General features: G+C 40.0%; 2 protein-coding genes across 2 annotated transcripts in view; one reads left to right on the top strand and one right to left on the bottom strand.

The window, feature by feature from the left end:
• Window positions 1-21638, bottom strand: part of LOC126565552 (troponin C) — a 400267-nt gene that overhangs the window by 41723 nt on the left and 336906 nt on the right. The gene's annotated exons all lie outside the window — the stretch shown is intronic.
• On the top strand, window positions 16711-17478 carry LOC126560480 (uncharacterized). The gene is made up of 2 exons (XM_050216440.1): window positions 16711-16744; window positions 16811-17478. The coding sequence occupies exons 1-2, from the start codon at window positions 16711-16713 to the stop codon at window positions 17476-17478; spliced, it is 702 nt and encodes a 233-aa protein (XP_050072397.1).

The following is a 21638-nucleotide window of genomic DNA, read 5'->3' as shown; positions in this document are numbered from 1 at the left end:
TTGGAACATAACTTTATACATTTACTACCATTTCGGGTACATTATGGCAACACGTTGGATCTATTTTTGAGGTATTGGAAATCTGTAATGTCATTGGAAATCTAGATTTCTTTCGGCAATTTCCTTCATTTGGGAAGAATTTCCTTTATTTGGTAAAAGTTTCATAGCTTCTGAATTTGTTTTGCAGTCTGCTGTTTTCGATCTATTGCATAGATGCAAATGATGACTATGGCATAGAAGGTTATACTTCTTTTTATACATTTATTTATTTATTTATACTATATTATTACGGTTTACTGCCGTTTTGTCTTCTAACCTTAGCTTATCTTAGAATAATTTTGTGAGAGATCATTACTTCAATGAATGGGGCGGTTCGGTGGTGTAGGCGACAACGGCGCCGATCTTCAAACGGCAGGACCGGGGTTCAAATCCCATCCGGACCATCCCCCGTAGTGAAGACTGACTTGCCTCACTACGCGTAGTTATTCAAAAGTCAATAATGGCCAGGCCGTTCTTACGAAAAAAAAAATTACTTAAAATATCTATAACATAACCTTCCTTAAATGAATGATTGGAGAATGCATGGAATACGAATTTCCACGAACATTTTTCACTATTTTTAACGGTCAACGGATGTACAAATTTAGATGATTATTCAAATTTCGCCATGCTGCAACAACCCGCTTGAAGTATTTCAACTGCTCGAACTGAAATCTTTCAAGTTGTGCTAGCTACCACTAGGTGGCAGTCAGTTACGATGAATTTATATTTTTTGCGAATAAAAATTGTGAATAAAATAAATTATTTTAAAACTAACATTAATAAATATTATTTCGAGTGAAATAAATCAATTGAAACTATGAAAGGCATTGCTAGAATTCGAACAAACAAGGCTTATCTCTCACTGTGAACTAACTGATTAACTTCGTATCACTTTTTATGCTTTTATTGAATTATTTTTTGTACTGCATTTTTCCGGCTTTAGTTAACAAGTTCCGAAACTTCGTGCAGCATTGTGAACATCCCGTAAGCCCCATCAAACACGATCAGTTTTGGGGTACAAGAAAGCCACCGATGGCTCCTACCGTGACTTGTAATTGCTCGTAGTGGGGCCTGTCCCGGAACCTGAAAGGCGCCTCGGACATTAAGGATCCGCCGAAAGGTGATGATCATTTTCTTTTCTCCTACTTTCTATTCGTTCTCTCGCGCTCTTATGTGTGACCAATTGGTGCTGCCGTGGCTGGCTAGAATCTGAATTCCTAATAAATTATTCTTCCCGCTTCATCAACCAACCATCATGACGCAGAAGTTGATTAACCTCCGATGCCTGTTGGAAGCAGATCGAAAGGGTGCAGGCAAGATGTGTAACAACCCATTCTCCTATCCATCACAGTGTAATCCGTGCAGCGGTAGGAACACATAGGGAACAAAAGTGTGAGCACAGGAAGAAATCTAACTTTTCGAAAGGAACTCAACTCCAAGAACTTCAGGGCACAGGTTATTGCATTCTTCGGTTTACCAGTTTACTTCATTCTCTCTCTCCGGAGATGCCAACCTGATGCCACGTAATCGAAGAAAGATTAATTGATTTTCTAGTTCACGGATCTGATTTACCTTCACAAAGCACTCAAAGTGGCGAGCCATTGTGTTGTGAATCCGTATTTTATTTTACCGTAGCTCGATCGGATCGGTCCCGCCAACTCGTGGCTACCGGAATCGATCGATCGACACCCGTGATTCTGCTCACGTTCAACTTGTAAATTAAATGTTTGAAATTGCATTACGGTCACTCTGGCCCTGGTCAACCTCTCGTGGACCTCCGGTTTCCACACTTGCATATGCACGACAGCCAAGTGGCGTCGCATCATAAGAAGTTGATGTTTTGATTTGTCACCAGCGGGAAACGTTTTCCATATTGCGGATCAGCATGGATCATCGGTCATTCTTTCATGCTCACGTGATTCTCCTCTCGGACGTCCAAATCGGTTACGCGAACAACATTCGAGCCGACATTCTTTCTCTTTGCATATTTATTTGTCTAATTGGTCTTGTCGTTGGGGGGAAAAGTTCATTTGCGTTGTGTTTCTTCCAACTTCGGACAAGACTGCGAAGATGAGCAGAAAATTTATTCATATCTACGGTCGGTGGAAGCCGGGACAATCGATTGGTATGCGCAGAACTTATTTGATTTCGATGTCCGTTTTGTTTGCCGGACGGAACACCCCAAGAACGGACATTTCATATTCCATGCTCGTGCCTGGTGCCACTGGAGTCAATTCTTCATGCAAGTTCTGTTGTGTTTGTTTCTCCGCTCCGTGTTTGTTTATTGCTGTCTTGTGACACTTTCCAACCACACTGAGAGAATCGATCACCCGATGTATTACAAAATGTCGATTGACGTTCCATCGGAATGGGCCTGCGATTTATTGGCATTGAATAACTGTACGAAGTGATGAGCATGATGCAGATGCAGATAGGGATGCAACAAGGAAAAGAAACACTGCATACAAAGAGAGAAGTTTAAGGAAGATTTATGTAATGCACTGGTGAGAATAGGTTGGCTAGAAAATAGATGGATAAAATGACATTTTATTAAGACGTTATGAAATTCTTGGGGAAGACAGGGTCGCTTAAGTAATATTTGGTTTTATTTTAAATGAAAGAATAATATCCTATAAATAGTAGCAGTTTCCCTTGCCTTAGTGCTCGATAAATATGTTTTGAAAACTTTTAGTCATATTTATATGCATTATCAAATTTTATTATCAGTTCAATTCATTGGGAAGGGAAGGGCCCAATATTAAAATAAAAGCAACATTTTTGCCCTCTATACGGGATTGCACTGTCAAAATTAATTGTAAACAGATTTGAAAAATATTTTAAGTATGTTTTCTTGCGCCGTATTTTCTAAAACTAACAATTATATAGAATATTTAACAATAATAAACAAGTGTTGGATTCATACCAAGGCTTAGATTAAAAAAGCAATTAAAAGATTGCTCCAGGATAAAATGTATAAATTATTAAATTTAAATAAAACAAACGAATAAATAGCCAATCATAAAACACGTGGATCAAAATAAAATGAATTGATTAAATAATCAAATCAAATAAATCAAATAAAAAACTACAAAAACAGTTGGAAAGTAAAAAATGGTGCAAATAATTTGATGACAATGTAATTTTAATATCTTAGAAAAACAGTTGACAAAAATAAAAGCTCAGGATCACCCCTAATATAAAATAACCTAGCGAGTATCATAATATAAAAAAGAAAGTAAATAAAACATGTTTTTTTTCGGATTTTTTTCGCCATTAAATACCAGAAATTGATGAGTAAGAAAAATGGTGTAAAGCTTTCAGAACTTTACAATATGAATACACGTGAAGTAAAGAAAAAGTCTTAAAAAAATTAATCTATTAGTAAAACATCCTCTCAAACCCCCCGAAGACAACCCTGCCGATCTATGGCAACTTCCAACCCTCATTTGCATCCAGCACGAGTCCGATTCCGTTCGGTCGTTTAGGTCGATTGATATATTTTCCTTCCTTTCCGATACATGATTGGTTTCGTTAATTATCATGTGGACAGTTGAGCTTGATCACCTGGAGGAACCTGGAAGCGAACCCGCTCCCCAGAACCGTAACACTTTGTGTGCGATGTCCCTAAAGAAAGGAAAATGGACAACCAGCCTCGATGGAAGACAAATAACCACCGTACAGATAGGCGCACATTAGCATACGGTCAAGCATTATGAGAGTTGGTTTCCGTTCCTGGAATAATAACTACTTTATGGTGATTTTGCGAACGAAAAATCCGCGCCCAACACATAAAATACTCTGCCCATTCTGTGGGCTTATTTATGTGCGAGTGCAATGACATCCGTGGGCAGAACGGAGGGAGATTTGGAATATAATTAATGCGTTTCGTTAGATGGACATGCTGTGACAGTTCTGAGAAACGGGGTAAACGATTGATCGTTGATGGGTCGGTACCTCAGGAAGTTGAACCATCGTCCTAGATCGTACCACCAGCATTGAATCGAACCTCACATTCCATCACATTCCTCAGATCGCAGAGCATGGCTGGCGGGAACAACCAAACAAAAGATTTCTTCACCTAAGCGGGCATTACTACGACCGAACGTCAGCCACTTCCTGTCGAGCAAGCGAATGTCTACATTCCGATGGGAAAAACCGTTCCCCGATGGTCCAAAAAGTTCCCAGAATATTTTCCACACCGTCCGATCGGCTCTGATACAGGTCCCGGTTGCTTTGAAATTGTGTATGCAATCACTGTCACTTCCTGCCCAATGTCCAATCGGTATGGCCCGATCTCAGTCAATGTTGCTCTAGCAGGTGTACGATGAATAATATTCTACTTTTATGCGCTCACACAACAGGCAGCGAGAAGCGTGTCCCCCGTACACCCTACCTTTTGGTGAGGGTGTGGGACAGTGTTTTATGACTTTTCGCCACACGCTTCTTGGAGTTGGGCACGGTGGGAAAGTCAAACAGCACACTTGACGACCCTGACGGCGTCAGCACCGGGATCTCGCTGTGTCCTAGCGTGTGCAAATATTCACATAACATCGCGTAAAGCTTTAGCGGGTCGATTGGTTTCCGCACGCGTATCTGCGCTTTCGACGAGGCAACGACCTCAGCGTGAAAGAAAGAGAAAAGAGGTTAAACGAGTACTTACTTTGTACTTGCTGAAGTGCGATTATGAAGCTCTTGTGACAAACAACACAACCGTATTCTTGTATTACATAAACGAAATCATATTGACTTTCTTGTGGATGTGACGTTTCTATTAATACTATGTAAGGCATTTTGTCCATATCCAGTTTCTGATAACGTCCTGCCCGACTCACTGCTTGAACAAGATTCTCTCTGATAACTATCATGTTATGTTTAGATATCCAGAAACAATATCGAATCCAATATCCTTATAGACTGCTTCTGCTAGTTTTAATGACGTGCTAGATCCTATGAGCGGAGCTGGCGGTAGCCAGGGGCCTCTAATTGCCGGCTAGAGAACCCCTTTCGTCTTAGATAGGTAAATCCCACAAAACTTCCACCCCTACGAGAGCAGTACGAACCTCGTCTATGAAGATCTACAGGGGGCTCGGTTCAGTTTGTCAATGGCATCCCTCCTGCCCCCGGCAGCAAGCAAACAAAAAAATATGGAGGAAATGCCTTGAGAAATATGTACATTCTGATCTTGTTTGTATCGGAAAGCGCAAGCATATTTTGCATCAAAAACTGATTTCGAGTAACAGGAGAACTTACTAGTACAAGTGCAAGCGCGATGCAAAAAGATGCGCGGTCTAAAAGACGCATCCAACGGTATCCAGAACGCCCCGATCGGAACAAAATTGAGCAGGTTATCGCCGATTTTCCACGGGAGTGATGTTTGCACAATTTTCCCGGAGATTACAGAGCCACATTAGCCCGTGGAAAATCGGCGATAACTCGCTCAGATTCTATCTGATCGGAGCGTTCCGCATATCGCTGGATGCGTCTTTGGGCCACGCATCTTTTTTTTGTTACATTTAAAAAATGTGGTACGCTTCAATTCAATGTGATAGCCTCCAATTTCCACTCCGCTTAGGGTTTCAGAAATGCTAAATTCACCACTGCTATGAAGTTGGGAGAGATTGCAGATGCAGATCATCAGATCAGTCAGATCATCAGATGCAGTAGGAACATATTTGATCTAGAGAAATGAGTACAACAAATAGCTTCCAGCACTCTCTTAGGCTACTTAGAGTAGGTATCTACGAAGCTCGATTGCTGTGGATTAGAAGTTTTTCTTCCTCTTCTGTTACTCTTGGACATTTGGACATAATTTGTCCTTTAAATTTTGGCTTTCAGTCTTGGGTAGATGATCCTGATTTAATTCATAACACGTAGTTTCTACTCTCCCGGCCGGACCGTAACGCTCTACTACGCTCTAATTATATACTAGGAGTCACTCGGATACAATATACCATTATAAAATAATATAAAGGCTTTCTAATGGACTCAATAATTGAGGATAAATCGCATACACAATGAAGCCCTTATCAAATTCCTTATTTTTGAGAATTCTTACTTCTAACCATGCAACAATTGTTATTGTTAAACCCTGCTAATGTGACTGTGGTGGTCAGCTTTACACTTATTGAACCAAAGTTATATCCAAAATTGATTCTCGTTAATGAACTGGCAAATGGCAACAACGTAACACCCAAACGCACGTGTGTACGGATGAAGATCGTGCTTTATAGTGCCAAATTTCTCGATCACCACTTCGAAAGCCGTAAGAACACTTCTCCACGAACACCGCAGTACCGCCCAGTTCAACCGCCGATGATGCCGATGATGATTATCTTGTTCGGTATATTTGTTTTAAAATTTATAGTGTTTATTTCGGAACTTCGGACCCGTTCGCTCTCGGCACCGTATGCGTATTTATTTATCCCTCGCATGCCAATATGCGCCCATGTACGTATGCACTGGGCCTCCACACCAGCCATACCCGCAGATATTAAATATATACACAGAGTGTTTCCAAACGGAGGGGTACCTCACAAGTGACGAGCGACCGCGAAAGGAACACAAACATTGCACACAAACACAATCCACGCGGAGGTTTTTCTTCCTTTCTTCGTCTCCAGTGGTTCGACACGCGCGCCTCGCGCAAGAATGTCGGGAAAAGGTTCAATTCAATTTCCTTATTCCGAGCGTACGTGTATTGTTTTTGCTTTTTACTTACTTTAACTTGACAACATAATACTCGCTTTCTTTGCGATCAGTTATAATCCTCCTGCAATTGTTTTGCTTCCACAAGCTTCCATGTTACAAAAAAATTATTTATAAGCTATTTTTACCAATTTTTCCTAAATTTTTAAGTAACATTTTGCTGCTTTATTCGTCTTTTTTCTTTCCTCTGTTGTTTTCAACCACTTCTCAAATTACCGAGCAAATGTAAACAGCCCGTAAAAGTGATGGAAGGAAGTGAACGGGTGCGCCGTCTGTGTTGCGATCCGTAGACGCTAGGCATCCGATGCAACATAACAACATAACAGTGGATCGCTTTGTTCTGCTGATGTGATCGCAGACCGCCGAAAGGGTGAGCAAGAGACAGAAAGCGAGAAATTTATAAACGAAACACGATGCTCAAATGCAGGACCATTCTAAGGGCCAGCCTAACCGCTTCCAGACGCGTTCCACGGGCGACACGATACGATGGCGTGAAATATGTGTACGAATGGGTACACAGTGATAGTGGTAGGACACATACCCACACACTCATCCATCGTGCCAAGTGCAGTGGCATCGATTCTGACGCATTTGAGCCATTAAAAAGCAAATATGGCTTGCGATGATGCATTTGAAGAGCTGGTTCAATTATGATATGCATTATTATTGTTTGCCTTCGGTTTGTTGATAGTTTCGATACATTATCGGCTGTATATTATGTTTTTGGAGACACCGACTGATGACTTCTGTCCCTATCTAAAGCGTCTAGCTATTCCATTCAGATTAAATAATTTCTCAACATTAAGTCTTGCTGGGTTGTCAGCTGGATATTAATAAAAAATAATCCTTACCATTTTACAGTGAAGTAATTTACTATAATCATGATGCCATAATTTTGAGTTCTACTAAGGTTTTTTGGTATATCATACTGTAATCGCTCGACTCGTATTTCTTTATCACAAATTCAAGCTATCAGAATTTGCTTGAAAACATATTTATAGCAGCGTGCCTGATTTTATACTACTTCTTTACCTAGCAATTCGAAGTTGCAAATTTGCTATAATTTTGACCCTATAAATTTGATAAGCTAAGTAGTTTTGTCTATGTCCTGATGCTACAGTGTCACCATATTTCGTTTTAATGTAATGTAACCGCTGTAGCGAAAAAACATAACGAGAACAGAACTGAGACTGGATAACCTCCGTAGCTTCATGTATTTCAATCTCACAAACTGAACGGCAGTAATGACTGCAGATCGTAGTATAATGTCAAAACTGCAATAGAAATGCATTGAGGCAGAACATCGAGAATCTCGTCATACAACTAACGCCAGTCAAAATGACGAAGATGCCTGATGTGGAATTGATCTCCTGCATATATCGCAGAGCACTTGTTATCGCGATTCTTCATGCGATCTCGCCCTATTCGTGAAAAAAAACCGCAGAACCAGGATTTGAAGGGTGGAAGATACAAGGGAGTTTTTAGTGAGAAGGAATCTCACACTACCTTAGAGGATTCAGGTCCCCCTTCCGAGAGAAAATAGCAGGTACGTCGGTCTTTTATAATAACCTCGCATGCTGCACTAACCATCGAGCCTCGGGTGAATGACGCCTAAAGGCCAGTAATGACAGGTTGACAAGAAAGAGGCAACAGCGGCACCAGCTCTCACACTGGAAGACCGGAGGACACATCATCATTCGGATCCCATTCAGAATTTTGCTGGATCCTGAAAAACACATTTTACAGCTCAGCTCAACCAAAGATTCTGAACTCATTTTGTTGTTCACCTCATGTGGTACAGTGGCAGAATCTAAACTTCAAGTATTCTTCTCCCACCAATATCTGCTTCATTCCAATCATGACCACATCACAAACATCTTCTTCTTTCCGTTGTACCAAGATCGGATGTTTATGTTTTTTCTTTCTTTTTGCTTTTGCTATCATCCTCCCAAAAGAAAAACTTTCCTCCCCAAACAAACGAATGCGCAACCACATCCTGCCCATCGTGTCAGGTCAACCGGAAACGTATGGGAACATCATCACCAATCTCCAAAAACCTCCCCAAGGGGGAGACTGACAGACAAGAACGAAAAAAAAAAACGCAGGCACGCACACGTGATTCGGGCGTCCGTCTGCACACGTCTGACGCACGACATCAAGGCTTAGGTTTTGCCCAGGGGTTTTTTTTTGTCTTTCCGTCAAAATGACTCCTAAGAAAATAATCCCAACCCAATCGTATATCCCCACACTCCAAACAGCATACTGCATCCCTTTTAACGAAGCGGACAAATTGAGCCGTTGGTTGCATTCGGCCGGTCACAAACAGATGTGATGATCACCATACGATCGGATCACATTTCGAGTTATGAATTTCCTCGCTTCTAAACATCATCATTTTTCCGGCTAGCTGCTTCTCTGCTCTGTATGTTAGAGGTGAAAAAAATAAAAAAAAACCTCTCGTAACAGCTCACTTTTCCCGCTTTCCCATAACAGGCACGGCTCATTTCCACCACAGTGCAACAAATTAAACGAGGCTGGAAAACGTATGATTTATGAGCGTAGTCATTATATGGGATAGAATTTCCCGGTAGTGGGACAGATAGAAAGAGGGAAAAAAGAAGCCAAGAGACATAAAGCTTCGCTGGGGGTGATTCTTTCAACTTTTATTACTTTATGAATATAGATCGTTCTCTCGTCCGGGAACACAAACGGTCGTGGCAAGTGTCGTTTCCAAAGATCAAGGGTTAGAGGAGGGATCTGCATCCAAAGTAAGAAGAGATTTGATACGAAACTGTATCACGCCGTACATCATGCCCCGATACAATCGATCACACATTAAGGAGATTAGAGTCGCATGAAAAGGGCTCAAGAATTAATCCCCCGAATTCTAACATTTGGATTCCCACCTACTTCAAGCGAGATGCTCTTTAACTTCAGTAGGAGAGATGCTTCTCCTGTTGTTGGTGGATATTAATTACCCGGCATTGGAATTTATGACAGCATTCGTTGAAAGACAAGTTTAAGCTACGGCAGGGTTAACCGTATCGTAGAAGAAAACAGATTATTCTTGCTGGAGGACTCACTCGACTAGTACGTCTGGACATTGTTTTAAAGCAATTTTAAGATCTCTTTGGCCACATTTGCTCATGAAAACTAATAAAAAGCCGATAACATTAACTCTTTGTGCATCCGACAACCCTGCACCTCAAGAACAGATCGTCTACCATTTTAAGAATCTTTGCTGGGGATCTTCGCCAACTTTCAGCCGCTACCGTCAGTCGATCTTTTCAACGTACTGTTGCGCTTCATCACCACCAACGAACTCGCCTGCTTATGCGTGAGTTAATATGTGTTGATTGCATTTTCTGAAAAACCCTCCACCCATCCGAACACATCTGGCTTGCTTTCAGTGACGAGAGACCTTAACCCCTTCCGTAACCCTGTGGCTTCCGTTACGAAAAGAACAAAGTATTTATGCAATCTTCCCCGAAAAAAATACAGGACTCAGACTCACCGCAGACTGAACAACCTGTGGCTACAAAATTTGACCCATCCGAAACGATGATCCATTCCTTCCTGTCCAGAGCATCTGATCGTATGCATCTGATTGCAGCTCACCCAAGAAGGCGACATATTTTCACGAAGCCATTCAAAGATTTTTTTTGGGCTGAAGCACTGTTTTGGAGCATATTTTCGTCACCGGAGTGACATCCTGAGCTGCATTTTAGGTCACACACGAAGTACCTTCCGTTAGCTAGACCACCAGAATTTTGCCAAATTCTCTCCCCCTCTCATCCGGTTTTGAGGTCATAATTAAGCATGGAAACTTTAACCCAGCGAGATCGATCGATCGTTCAAGATCGTATTACGGGAGCTTGTGCTTTGATGATAGCACAGGAATTTGGCCCTCAAAAACCTCAGCATTAGAGAAAACGGGAAGCTGAATTAATCACTGACCATAAGGGATCAGTTTTGTTTCAATATTTATGCTGAGCTCAACACGATACTGAAGCTCTAGAAAGGACGGCGGTCTCGCACAGGCGACCCTATGCGGGAAGCGGAATAATAAAGGAAAACATCATATTGCCCATCGAAAGACCTTCAATGGCTTCTGTCGTTCGTGTTCGTCCTTGGATCAGGCAACAAATCTCAGCAAGGAAGGAAAACATCTGGAACCCAGCTACCGGACAGTTAACGGATTTTATTATATTAAAAGCTTGTTTTACAACACAGAACAACAAAAAAATGATGGAATTCTTTATACGCGTTATCCGATCTGCTAAGCCCTAGATTCTCTCTTGGTTCTTCGGAATATTTTCTATCCAGGCGAGGAAAAAACTAGGCTCATTCCTGAATAAAAACAGCTACATGTACCGTTGAAAGGTCCTCACGCGTCTGAAGAACACACAAGAAGACTGCCTCTTGAATTAACCTTCAAACACTCGATCTTGTTCCTGGTACACTTCACCGCAGATCATCTTTCGATAATCTTTCGTACTTAATTGATGCTCGAATTTGACCATCGTCGCAGGGGGTCATGTATTCGTATACATAAAAACTCTGTTTGCAAACATCTGACACTCACTTTTGTGCGTTAACCGTCAGAAAATGTTTAAAAAAACTAGAATTCTTGAAGGCTTCAATTTCGCATTCTTAAGAGCACATTAATTTCCAATTGAAAATGTGAATGCAGTTCAACTTTTCTGAAGCGTTTAGGAATGAAATCTGATTTTTGGCAACGTTCTCAAACATATTCGTTTCCGTCCTTGCTTTCTACGAGATCCTTCGATCTTGATTTTGTATCACTCTCAAAATTCTCGGAAGGTTTCTTCGATTCCCAAACGTCTATTGAAATAGAACTCAAAAATGATCCTGAAGAAAGGAGAAAATTCTGCAACATTCCGATCCGCTAGTGGATCGAAATAAGCAATACAAAAGAAAGGCAAAGTGGAACATAAAACTCCGGTCAAGAATAGTCCAATGTCCAGATAAAAGTTTCCTCCAGCACAATCTTCCCTGACAAATGATACCGAAAGCGATAAATCAGGCGCACCTCGGTGCTCTAACACCTTGCTGAAGAAGCAGAAAAGAGAACTCGAAAGCCGAAACGCTGGTGTCATTTGTACTTCCTTCCAATTGTTTTCCGTGAATGGAAGTTTGAACAGGACCTGGAAAATGGGACAAAAATGCACAATAAAAAACATCCTCAAATCCATTAAAAAATCAATTGTTACAATTGGAAGTCTTTTAAGGGACAATCTTCAAATTGACACTCTGCGACTATTTGTCAATTGATTTGAAAAAAAATTGATGGACGGAGCAAAAACACTTCCCCTCACAGGATGTGCTCGATCATGTTGTTTTACAAAAAGGACGTTCAAAATTCCAAAAAGAGTTTGCTGACAACTCCCAAAAGAGTTTGAAACAAGCCTCTTGTATTACATCACGCCATCCTTCCAATACTCTAGAGCTTCCTTTACCGAAAAACGCCGAGTTCCAACGAAATCACTCAACTGTCACCAAGAAAAAGGACGCTGGGCGCAAAATATACGCATCCTTGAGGCAGTGATCTCCCATGATCATTAATTATGTGAAAGTCTTCAAGGAAGTTGTCTGAAGTTCAGGTTCAGTCAAAATCTCCCGCCAGACAGGAAATGGCGGGCTGACTTTTAACTGTAAACTGTTGCTTCTAAAACATTGGATCGTGTCACTTTTTGATCTGTGTCCTCCAGCTTGAAATCAGCCCTTTGCGAAAGATAGTGCAGCGAAAGAAGAGACAAAACCAAACAACACACACTCAACTCGAAAGGAGTCAAATTTCTAGCAGGTCGCTTTTTTCGTTGGGCATTTTAGGTCTGTGCACCACCCATTGGTAGTCCTTTCGTTTGCATGTCTACGCCACGGAAAGTAGGAGCAGAAGACAGATATCGAAAAAGGGAAAAGAAAAATACGGGAAGTGTGTTGCGTGTTACCGATCCATTCGGGATGCGCTCGATAGCCTGGCGCTCTTCTGTTTCTCCTAACTTTTTTTGTTTCATCTCTTGTTCCATGTTGTACCATGTCTTGTTCCATATGTAAATCACCAGCTTCAAGTGTGTTGCCGCATACATCCTCAAGCCGGTAAACGACAACGACTGAATGTTTTCCTTTTTTTCTGGAATGTTTTCAATCGCTGGTGGATCGGTTGTGTGCGACGCATAGGAGGAAAAAAAATTATCACGATAATAACAAGCCGACTAATAAGCTGAACTAAACCCGATCGTCTGAAATGATGATGGATGAAGAGGCTGCAATGATGATGACCTGCTCGCTCTCTGTCTCTCTCTCTCATCTTTCGCTTTGAGAAAGAAGATGCACTATTCGTCCGGTCTAAGTGGGAGATAATGCCACATTTCCTGGATGCCTGAAATGTGTTCAGGATTCTAAATCACTTCAAACACTTCAAGTGGAAAGTGTGAAGAAAAAGCGTTCGTGGGAACAAAAATCAAGCAGATGAGGTTATATGAACGTTGTTTTATTTTTCATTCTAAATGCCAAAACTATCGTGACAAAATTCAGATAGAAAACAGATTATTTTATGGATGAAAAATGACATTGCATGACTATTGCAAGACAACAAAAAACTGCATTCATCTTGTGCTACAAAAAACTAATAAATAATTACTAGTAATTTCAACTAATGTGAATAATACGATTTTCTATCATGTGTATCGTACAACAGACAAGGTTAGCATTTCGCCAAGGTACCATTATCAATTTTTTATGAAAAATATTTCATAATCACATATTACAGATTCCGTCAGATAACCAGATTGATTTAATTCGCAATCAAAGTTGTAAATATAATATGTGTTAAGCCATAAATATATCAGATCCTTTTGCTAGTTTTCTAGGTTACAATTCACCGAGTTTAAGATCGAGTTCACACGAGACGACCGAGCTTCAAACACCATCGTTTCCGTTTCCCCATAGTGAAGACTGACTAATAAGCTGATAATCTGATGCTGATGTAATCTGCAGAGTCGTTAGGCCAAGAAAAGGCAGAATATTTTTAAAGAAAGCTATGATTACTTGGTAGCATTCATTCTGTGAAAAAAATATTTTCTTTATCCCATTCGTCTAAGAGAGAAATTGGAACCGATCAGTGAGAAATTCGTAAAGAAAAACTAATCACTAATCAGTTCGTCAAATTCTAGCTAAATCGAATAAAAATCAATTTATTTGGTTTGAATCGTTGGACTGCCCAAGTCATGAGAATGACGCCAGACAATCTTGTCATTCTAACACTACACTACAATAAAAAAGAAGGTGTCCAACATCCAAATCGAGCCAGAATGATGGTGTGATGATACCATGATATAACAGTTTATACCAAAACCCAAAAAACCAAAAAACAGCTAAAAGAGTCGTTAAAGAGCTATGAGGTTCCATTCGATCTTGAAGAGTACCTATTGAAAAGCTTAACTTACTCTTTGAAAAGCATTACTTTCAGGATTGCGCCCTTTTGTCACTGTGTATTAATTCACTTATAAGAAATTCCGATGATTATTGATCCTTTCGTATGGTTTATTGGCGATAGTACCATTTTTTTTCACCCTGAAGGTTGAGGCACAGACAGCCTTCATACATTTTTTTCAAATTACGGTAGAACGGCGGCCTCTCCGTATTACTTTCGTTTGTTTCCAAAGCATACGAGTTTGTTGTACGAGGATTTACTTGTGGGCGGTATGGTGGAATCTGTAATTCTGCATCCTGTGGCCGGGAGTGGGTAGGGGAATCTCTAGCCACAAGTAGGTGCTTCTCGAAGCAGCAGTCAGGGCACCCATCCTTCAGATCCACCAGTGTTTACAACAACAAGTTCGCTCTGGGCTTCAGCTAGGATACCTCACGCGACCGCTCAGTCCACTTATAGGAAGATCAGCCTCTGTTTAAGAGACAACTGAATAACTGTGGTACGAAACAAAGATATCTGAGAAACAGTAAAACAATTAGGAATACAAGCGAATTTGACAAATCGTAAAAAAACATCGCGATAAAACTAAAAATAAATGGAGCAGTGTCAAAAAATCGCGGTAAAAAAACAATAATACATCGCAATCATGATCAAGACAAGATCACAAATTTTACAGAAACAACAAAATATATTTTGCTTCAATTCCAAACTTGAAATTTATGGATGCAAACACTTGAAAACCGCCCTTCAATTGATTATTTCTGGAGGAAGTCAAGCCTTTTTTAACCTAAATTGGAGGGCACCATCAACTTTGCTTCCGACCAAACGCAGCTAACCCGCGTTCGCGCAACCGTTCAACGTACTTCCAAATACGTTAATTAAACATCTCCGAGCTGCGCTTCGGCATTTATTAACGACAATCACAAGTAATGCAGCAAAGCGATTTAAACCATTTAAGCTACAAACCTCACAAGCAACAAGTAGGAAGGGAAAAAGAAAGCCTAATCGGATACAAATTTCACTGTTTGCATCAATTAAACGAGTCCGCTCTTCATGGTTTGCTGTCCCGATCAGCATAAATCCATCCAATGAATTAATGCACCGTGGCGTTTGAGGATTGAACCTTCCCTTGAATTCTGGATTTGCTTCCTTCTCTAAACGACAAATTGAAAGTGCGCTTCTAATCGTCTGTGGTCGTTTTAGATGCATGCACATGAAGAAACGTTTATGCATTTAAGAATCGTATTCATGAGGTCCCCTAGCTTCATTCTCGAATACTAACGAGTCATTTTGCTTGCACACTACTTCACCAATTCATACCGACGATAATGTTACGGTGACCAAGCTTCATAGGGAGATCTCTTTGTGGACACTTGTTACATTTTTCGATAATATCATTCATAAAAGAAAACATGCATTGTTTTCTGGAACAAAATACTGCAACCGACACAAAATGGAAGGCTTCTTTTCGGATCTTCTTTGTTTGTCGCTCCTGTACTGTGCATCCCTCTGGCCACCGGCGTCGGTGTTGGCGGTGTTCGCTTATCAAGTGTCACCACAAAAAAGATGGCGGATGTTTGAAATTTGATTTTCCCAATTTCACACCCATCCGCCTTTGGATGCCTCCACTAAAAACGTCCAGATACTTCTTTGCGGGCAAACATATGACATTCGATGCGACCTCAGGGAGTACCCTGCCGATACGGAATCCAGAGCATATGCTTATGCAGATGGATCCATCTCTCCAACCAACCACGTCTCTGCCGGTTCCGCAGCTAACCAAAGTGACCGATAGCAAACGGGTATCGGTTCGGCGTTTTGAGGGTTTTTTCGCACAAGTTTTATTGAAGCAACCAGTAGAACAGAAATGAAAACAAACACCCTCCCCGTCCTGATCGGCTCTAAAGGAAAAGCCATAAAGTTGTCTGAAAAATTGCACTACCGTTCGGATCGAATTTCTTGTATCGTGGTGATGGAATGTTGACTGCTTTCGGCCACTGTGCTCTGTGCTAGAATGTGTTAGTTTGGGGCTAAATTTTTTATTTTAATATTCTCTTTTGCCTCTGCGATGTGTTGTAACAATTTCCCACGGATCTGTTTGTGAACGGTTTCGGGGTGGTTTTAACGGATTCTTTGTAAGATTAGCAGCAGTGCAGCCTGACAGTTTGATGAGTCTTTCTGTGACCTTCATGTGGATAGCTTGGATCAAAGTGATCCGATTAAGTGTTCTTCCGACTGGTAGCGAGACGTATCCGAGTGTAGATATATCAAACGTAGTTGGAGCTGTAACGCGCTGCCTGTTCAACAGTTGAGCAAGTTCTTATCAACTTGTTTGTGTTGAACAGAAAAAAAAATTGTGGAACTAAAAACAAAACACATTATAAAACGAATTGTAACACGAATGTTTAAGTACACATTGATTCCACCTTGTCAGAAACACTTTGCTAGACCTTTTATTACACCTGCAAGAATTACGGTTCCTGCATTCTTGTGCATGGTCTAATAGAACTATGAACGGTTTTATTGTTTTACTCTTTGCTTTGGGTGAGATAAGCTGCCACAAAACCCTAAAAAAGTTTCTACTGATGAAACACATTGTAAATCTTTCAGGTGCTATATACCCATCAGCAACCGTACTGGCACAACCAGCTCTAGTTCGAGTAGTTCGACAGGAAAACCAACTGCCTGAAGATGTTGGCTCTCCTGAGCAGCAAGATCAATCCGTTCAATCCGTACAATCGATACAATCAATTAGAGAAATAAAGCAACAAGAAACTACAGCTGAAGGTAGTCCCGACACTGCCACTCCGGAAGCACAAACACCCATCGAACAGGATACGTCTACTGCGCCTGCGCAATTTGGCCAACTACAGGACGCAACAACTGCACCGTCCAATCCTACCGATGCTCCGGAAGGTCCGAATTCTGAGAATCCAAATCCAAACAATCCCTCGCCAACTTCGGCTCCATCCCCACCGGTTCCAGTAGTGCTTAACATGAACGTAATAGTACTCGGGGAAGGGTCGGATGCTTTGGGTACCAATTGTCAGACGGAAATATCGCAACAAAAGAGCCCTATCTTCCAGATGCAGAGTGCGCTTCGTAGCAAGAAACGCAAATCGAAGAAAAAGAATCGTCGCATTGATCCAATTCAGATAAGACTTCCATTGCTGGTGACGGAACCAGTGACGCAACCAACCTTGTGGGATGATGAGGATTACGTAGGGTTTGGTAGAAGCAGACAGAGTTTCGGAAAGGGTGATTGTCTGTTTTGCTGAAGTATGAAATAAAGTACAGCTATAAACACACGAATCCTCAGAAATATGAGTAAACGGTCTTTATTTTGTGGCGTTGATTATGTTAAACAATCTTGTTGATGGCACGAAAAAATGAAACTTTAAGGCACGCTGCAAAACTTGCTCGAGAAGTCTGTTCGTCAATGTCGATCAAGTGATCATCCCATCAGCAAATAGAATAAGAGTCTCAGATAATTGATGCAACAGAAGAGGTAAAGTTAAGAATCACGTAAATCAACACGAAGATCAAGGACACCCAAATACTCAATGCAGTGTGAAACTTGTCTAATCACTTTTTTTACTCCAAATGAACCAAATAGCATAAAAAATATTATTTTCACTTCATGGTTCATGGCATTTCATTTTCATGGTTACTATTGCGCAACCAAAACGAGCTGTTTTGTGCTGTAGGAAAATACTATAAATACTTTCTTCCTTTACAAACCTACGCATACTGCTGGCGGCGCTATCATTAGTCAAATACAAAGTTCATTGCCAGTTCGCAAAGATGAACTTCAAAAAAATATTATTTCTCGTCTGCATGGTAGTCCTTGGTATGTACTAAGTGGTTGGAAAATTACACTCAACTCTGCTGATATTTCATTTTTTGTTCTCCCTAAAAAGCCACCATCAGCTTGTTGCACGCTCAGGAAACAAATGACACGTTTAGTGATGGTTTTGACTTAATCGAATCGTTGCGTCAACGCACCATTAGAAACGTAACTAGGCTGCCAACAATCCCCGAAGAAAGGCGTCCAAGCGGATAATGTCCCAAAACCTACTTCACCTTCACTTCAATTCAATCAAACAGAAAATTGAATAAACTCTTACAAGTTTTAAAAAACCGTTTTCCCGAAGTATTTCGAATCAGACATGAAAAACAACGATAATTCAGGAATGCTCAACCATGTACTTATTACTAGTTTTAATGTACCGCTTACTGAAAGCTTCAGATTTCTCCTGTGCTTAGAGCCTCTCTAATAATGTTCACAGTTATCTGTCAACAATAAACTACAATTGTTTATAAACAAGCACAGTGTAAACATTTTATAACACTACACACACTTGCTATAAAAATGATAGTATAGTGAATGAACGAAAAGAGTTGTAAGTATGAAAGAGTTATTATTTCTTGTTTGCTAAACAATACTAGGGAACGGGTTTTTGTTGTAGATGCCTGCCTTCGGAATATATTTTTCGGTAACATTATTTTAATCTTTTCGGTCACCTTCAACATCGCGCTAGCTCAGTAGTTGGGAGGAAATACACCGAATTACAGACATGTACAAAACGGTTCCATTAAAATACTTTAAGGCTGGATGGTGCAAGGCTGATGTCCAAGAAATTTTCATATTAGTCAACATAATATCAAAATTTAGTTTATTTTCATACATATTGATTTGTATATCTTATGACATTGAGGATTTAAAATAATATGAACCACATGGTATGCCATTATCCAATATCCTTTATTTTCCGTATGTAACAGTTATATGTTAGACTCACAGTTAATTGATGTTTTTGGTGAATAAACTTAACAGATAAAATCTTCTCTCCGTAAAAGGATGTCATAAACATGGGCTACACTCCAAATAAAACACATTCATACAATCGCACATCTTATACAATCGCAAAAAAAAAAAAACCATCGCTTTATGTAAAAAAACCGTGGCAGAGGCAATTACTAAAAATGAAACATATTCTATTATTAGCCCACATGTTGTGTATTATTTCTAAAAAAACAATGTGAAATAAGTAGAGCAAAGCAGCGTAAAAAAGTAAAATTCACTTGCAGCGATTGCAGTTTTTCTGGTGTTTTCTTCAAATTTTGGTAAGCAAATCATACAAAAGAAGATGTAACATTGATCCTAAAATGGTATCTGAATTTGTTTTTAATTTTGCTGAGAGCAAAATTGTTGGAAATATGCTTGAAGTATTTAAATTCTACTAAACGCTGTTTTTTTCTAACATGTATTGTCAAAATATTGGCCCAAAATTTGATTTTGATACTATAAAAACCAAATCCAGAAATGCAACTAACTGCAGATGTTTTTAAAAATTGGCCGACAGAAAATTTGTTGAAAATTACAGCTACAAGCTTTCATCCTGAATCGGGAGCAATTCGATTTTTTATCGAGAGAAATTGTGGTAGGAATTTTCCAAAAATGTTATATTTTTTTCAGGCTGAGGAGGGCATCCAAAGATAGGTAACATTGATCCATAAGTGATGTAAGATATATTGTTAATTTTGTTGAAAGAAAATGCATTGAAAATTTCAAAAAGAATCCAGGCGATTTTGTCGGAATAAAATTTGTCTAAAATTTGGTTGTCGAATCCGAATCTGTTCCTTTATCCATAGCTATTATCTCACAGGTATAAAATGAAATAGCAATACAGCTTCAATTGCTGGAGCCTTCTAAACTCCTCAAAATGAGGAAACTAATTCCAATGTACTACCGTACAACCGTAGGCAATAAGGCGACGTCAAGTCTTTCATAACTCAAAGTCGAAAAAATTGCTCTGATAAATCAAACAAAACAAGTTGTTTAGCTGGTTTTGAGTTTTTTAGCAATCAAAACTTAGAACTCTCAGATCAAAGTTTCTTCTAATTTAATTATACATACCTTATTAAGGTATTTTATTTTCATTTCAACACAAAATTTTATAACTTGCTACTCAACTCAGCGTCCGTTCATTTATTAATCGACTCTATTATGCGTATAGCATAACGCACCACACATAAAGCATGGTGACCAATTGAGGCCATAACACAACTTATCCGTGAAATGTGCATACAAATAGGTAAATTGAATCGATTTCATCTATCCAATAAATAAATTCTATAAAACAAGTGCCACAATCAACACATGAGACAATCGGCGCGAAACTAGTCGCACGAAAGAAATCAAATTTAAAATGAAACGTCTTTTAATCCTAGCTTGCATTGTTATGCTTGGTAAGTCTTTAAAAATATTTCAAAATAAAGTGAATGGCAAAACATAAACTTTTTTCCAATGCAACAGCCACCATCACGCAGGCAAGCAACACGGATAATCCTGCGGGAACACCAACCCCACAAGTTAATGATTTTCCACCTACTATCGAAACGCGAGCAAAGCTACGCCAACGAGATATACCAACCACAAAACTTCCCAGAAACTATGACGTTCAAGATGGTTAAATCGTTTTTTTCTGACGATTTTTGGCCTCTTCTCTGTTAAATGTCCTTATAGTTGATCTTGGTATCGTCTTAGTTTTAAATATCCTTATCAAATAAAGTGCAATAAATAACAAAACATACGTTTAATACGGTTTGAAAACTTTAAGGTGAGGTGAAGAGATGACACACGCAGGCTACAGACTGAGTGGATTGCCCGAGACCGAAGCGACAGAGTTTGATTTCGTATCCCAAACGTGTCGGAGGTTTAATCCGAATCATTCACAAGGCGTTCTATAAAACAAGATCTCGCCCGTTGTTTGACACCATTGCGGAAAGTGTCATAAGAAGTACGTGCTTCGACAAAGAGGGTGCAATTTTTAGCCGATCTCTCCTGGAAGATCGATTTTTCTGGAAGGAAGATAAAATTTCTGCTTGCCAATGACTCTAGCCATGATAAAGACCAACTGGATGTCAGAGTATCAGTTGACAGCCATGATGATAAGCAGCAAAAGAGTTCTAGTAGTTTATTTGTTAATTATTAAGTATGACAACCAGTTGGCGTGCTGTCAACACACTCTCACAAAGCATTTCCTTTTTATTCTTTGCCTTATCCCGCGCATGCTCGATGGAATAAGTTCTACTAGTTTAGTTGTAGCAGATTTCCTTAGGATGGCAAGGGTTGAGTAAGAAATGCGTAAGCTAGACTAGGCTTGTAAAGCTCTCTTTCTATACGAAGTAAAGTCGAATCTGTGAAAAACTGGATGGAGATATTGGTGTAAAGGCCGGGCTACATTGATCGTACTCCTGAGTGTAATTTTTGTGAACGCATACGCCATCTAGCGGCGGCGGGTCGAAGCTAGAGGCTGGTATAATTTATCTGTCAAAAAGCGTTTTGGGTCGAGGAGCCTATAATTTTGATCACAAACCAGTAAACAAACAGCTCGGTGAGTATGTTCGATATTTTGTCGTGTATGTTTTTTTG

The sequence above is a fragment of the Anopheles maculipalpis genome, chromosome 3RL (assembly GCF_943734695.1).
Source record: "Anopheles maculipalpis chromosome 3RL, idAnoMacuDA_375_x, whole genome shotgun sequence".
NCBI lineage: Eukaryota > Metazoa > Arthropoda > Insecta > Diptera > Culicidae > Anopheles > Anopheles maculipalpis.
Note: the sequence above shows the minus strand (reverse complement) of the source record. Positions and strands in the feature narration are given on the sequence as shown.

Coding starts and splice junctions, on each gene's coding strand:
- LOC126560480 (XM_050216440.1), top strand. CDS start 16,711: ATGAACGGTTTTATTGTTTTACTCTTTGCTTTGG. Junction 16,745..16,810: donor TGTTTTACTCTTTGCTTTGG/GTGAGATAAGCT, acceptor TAAATCTTTCAG/GTGCTATATACCCATCAGCA.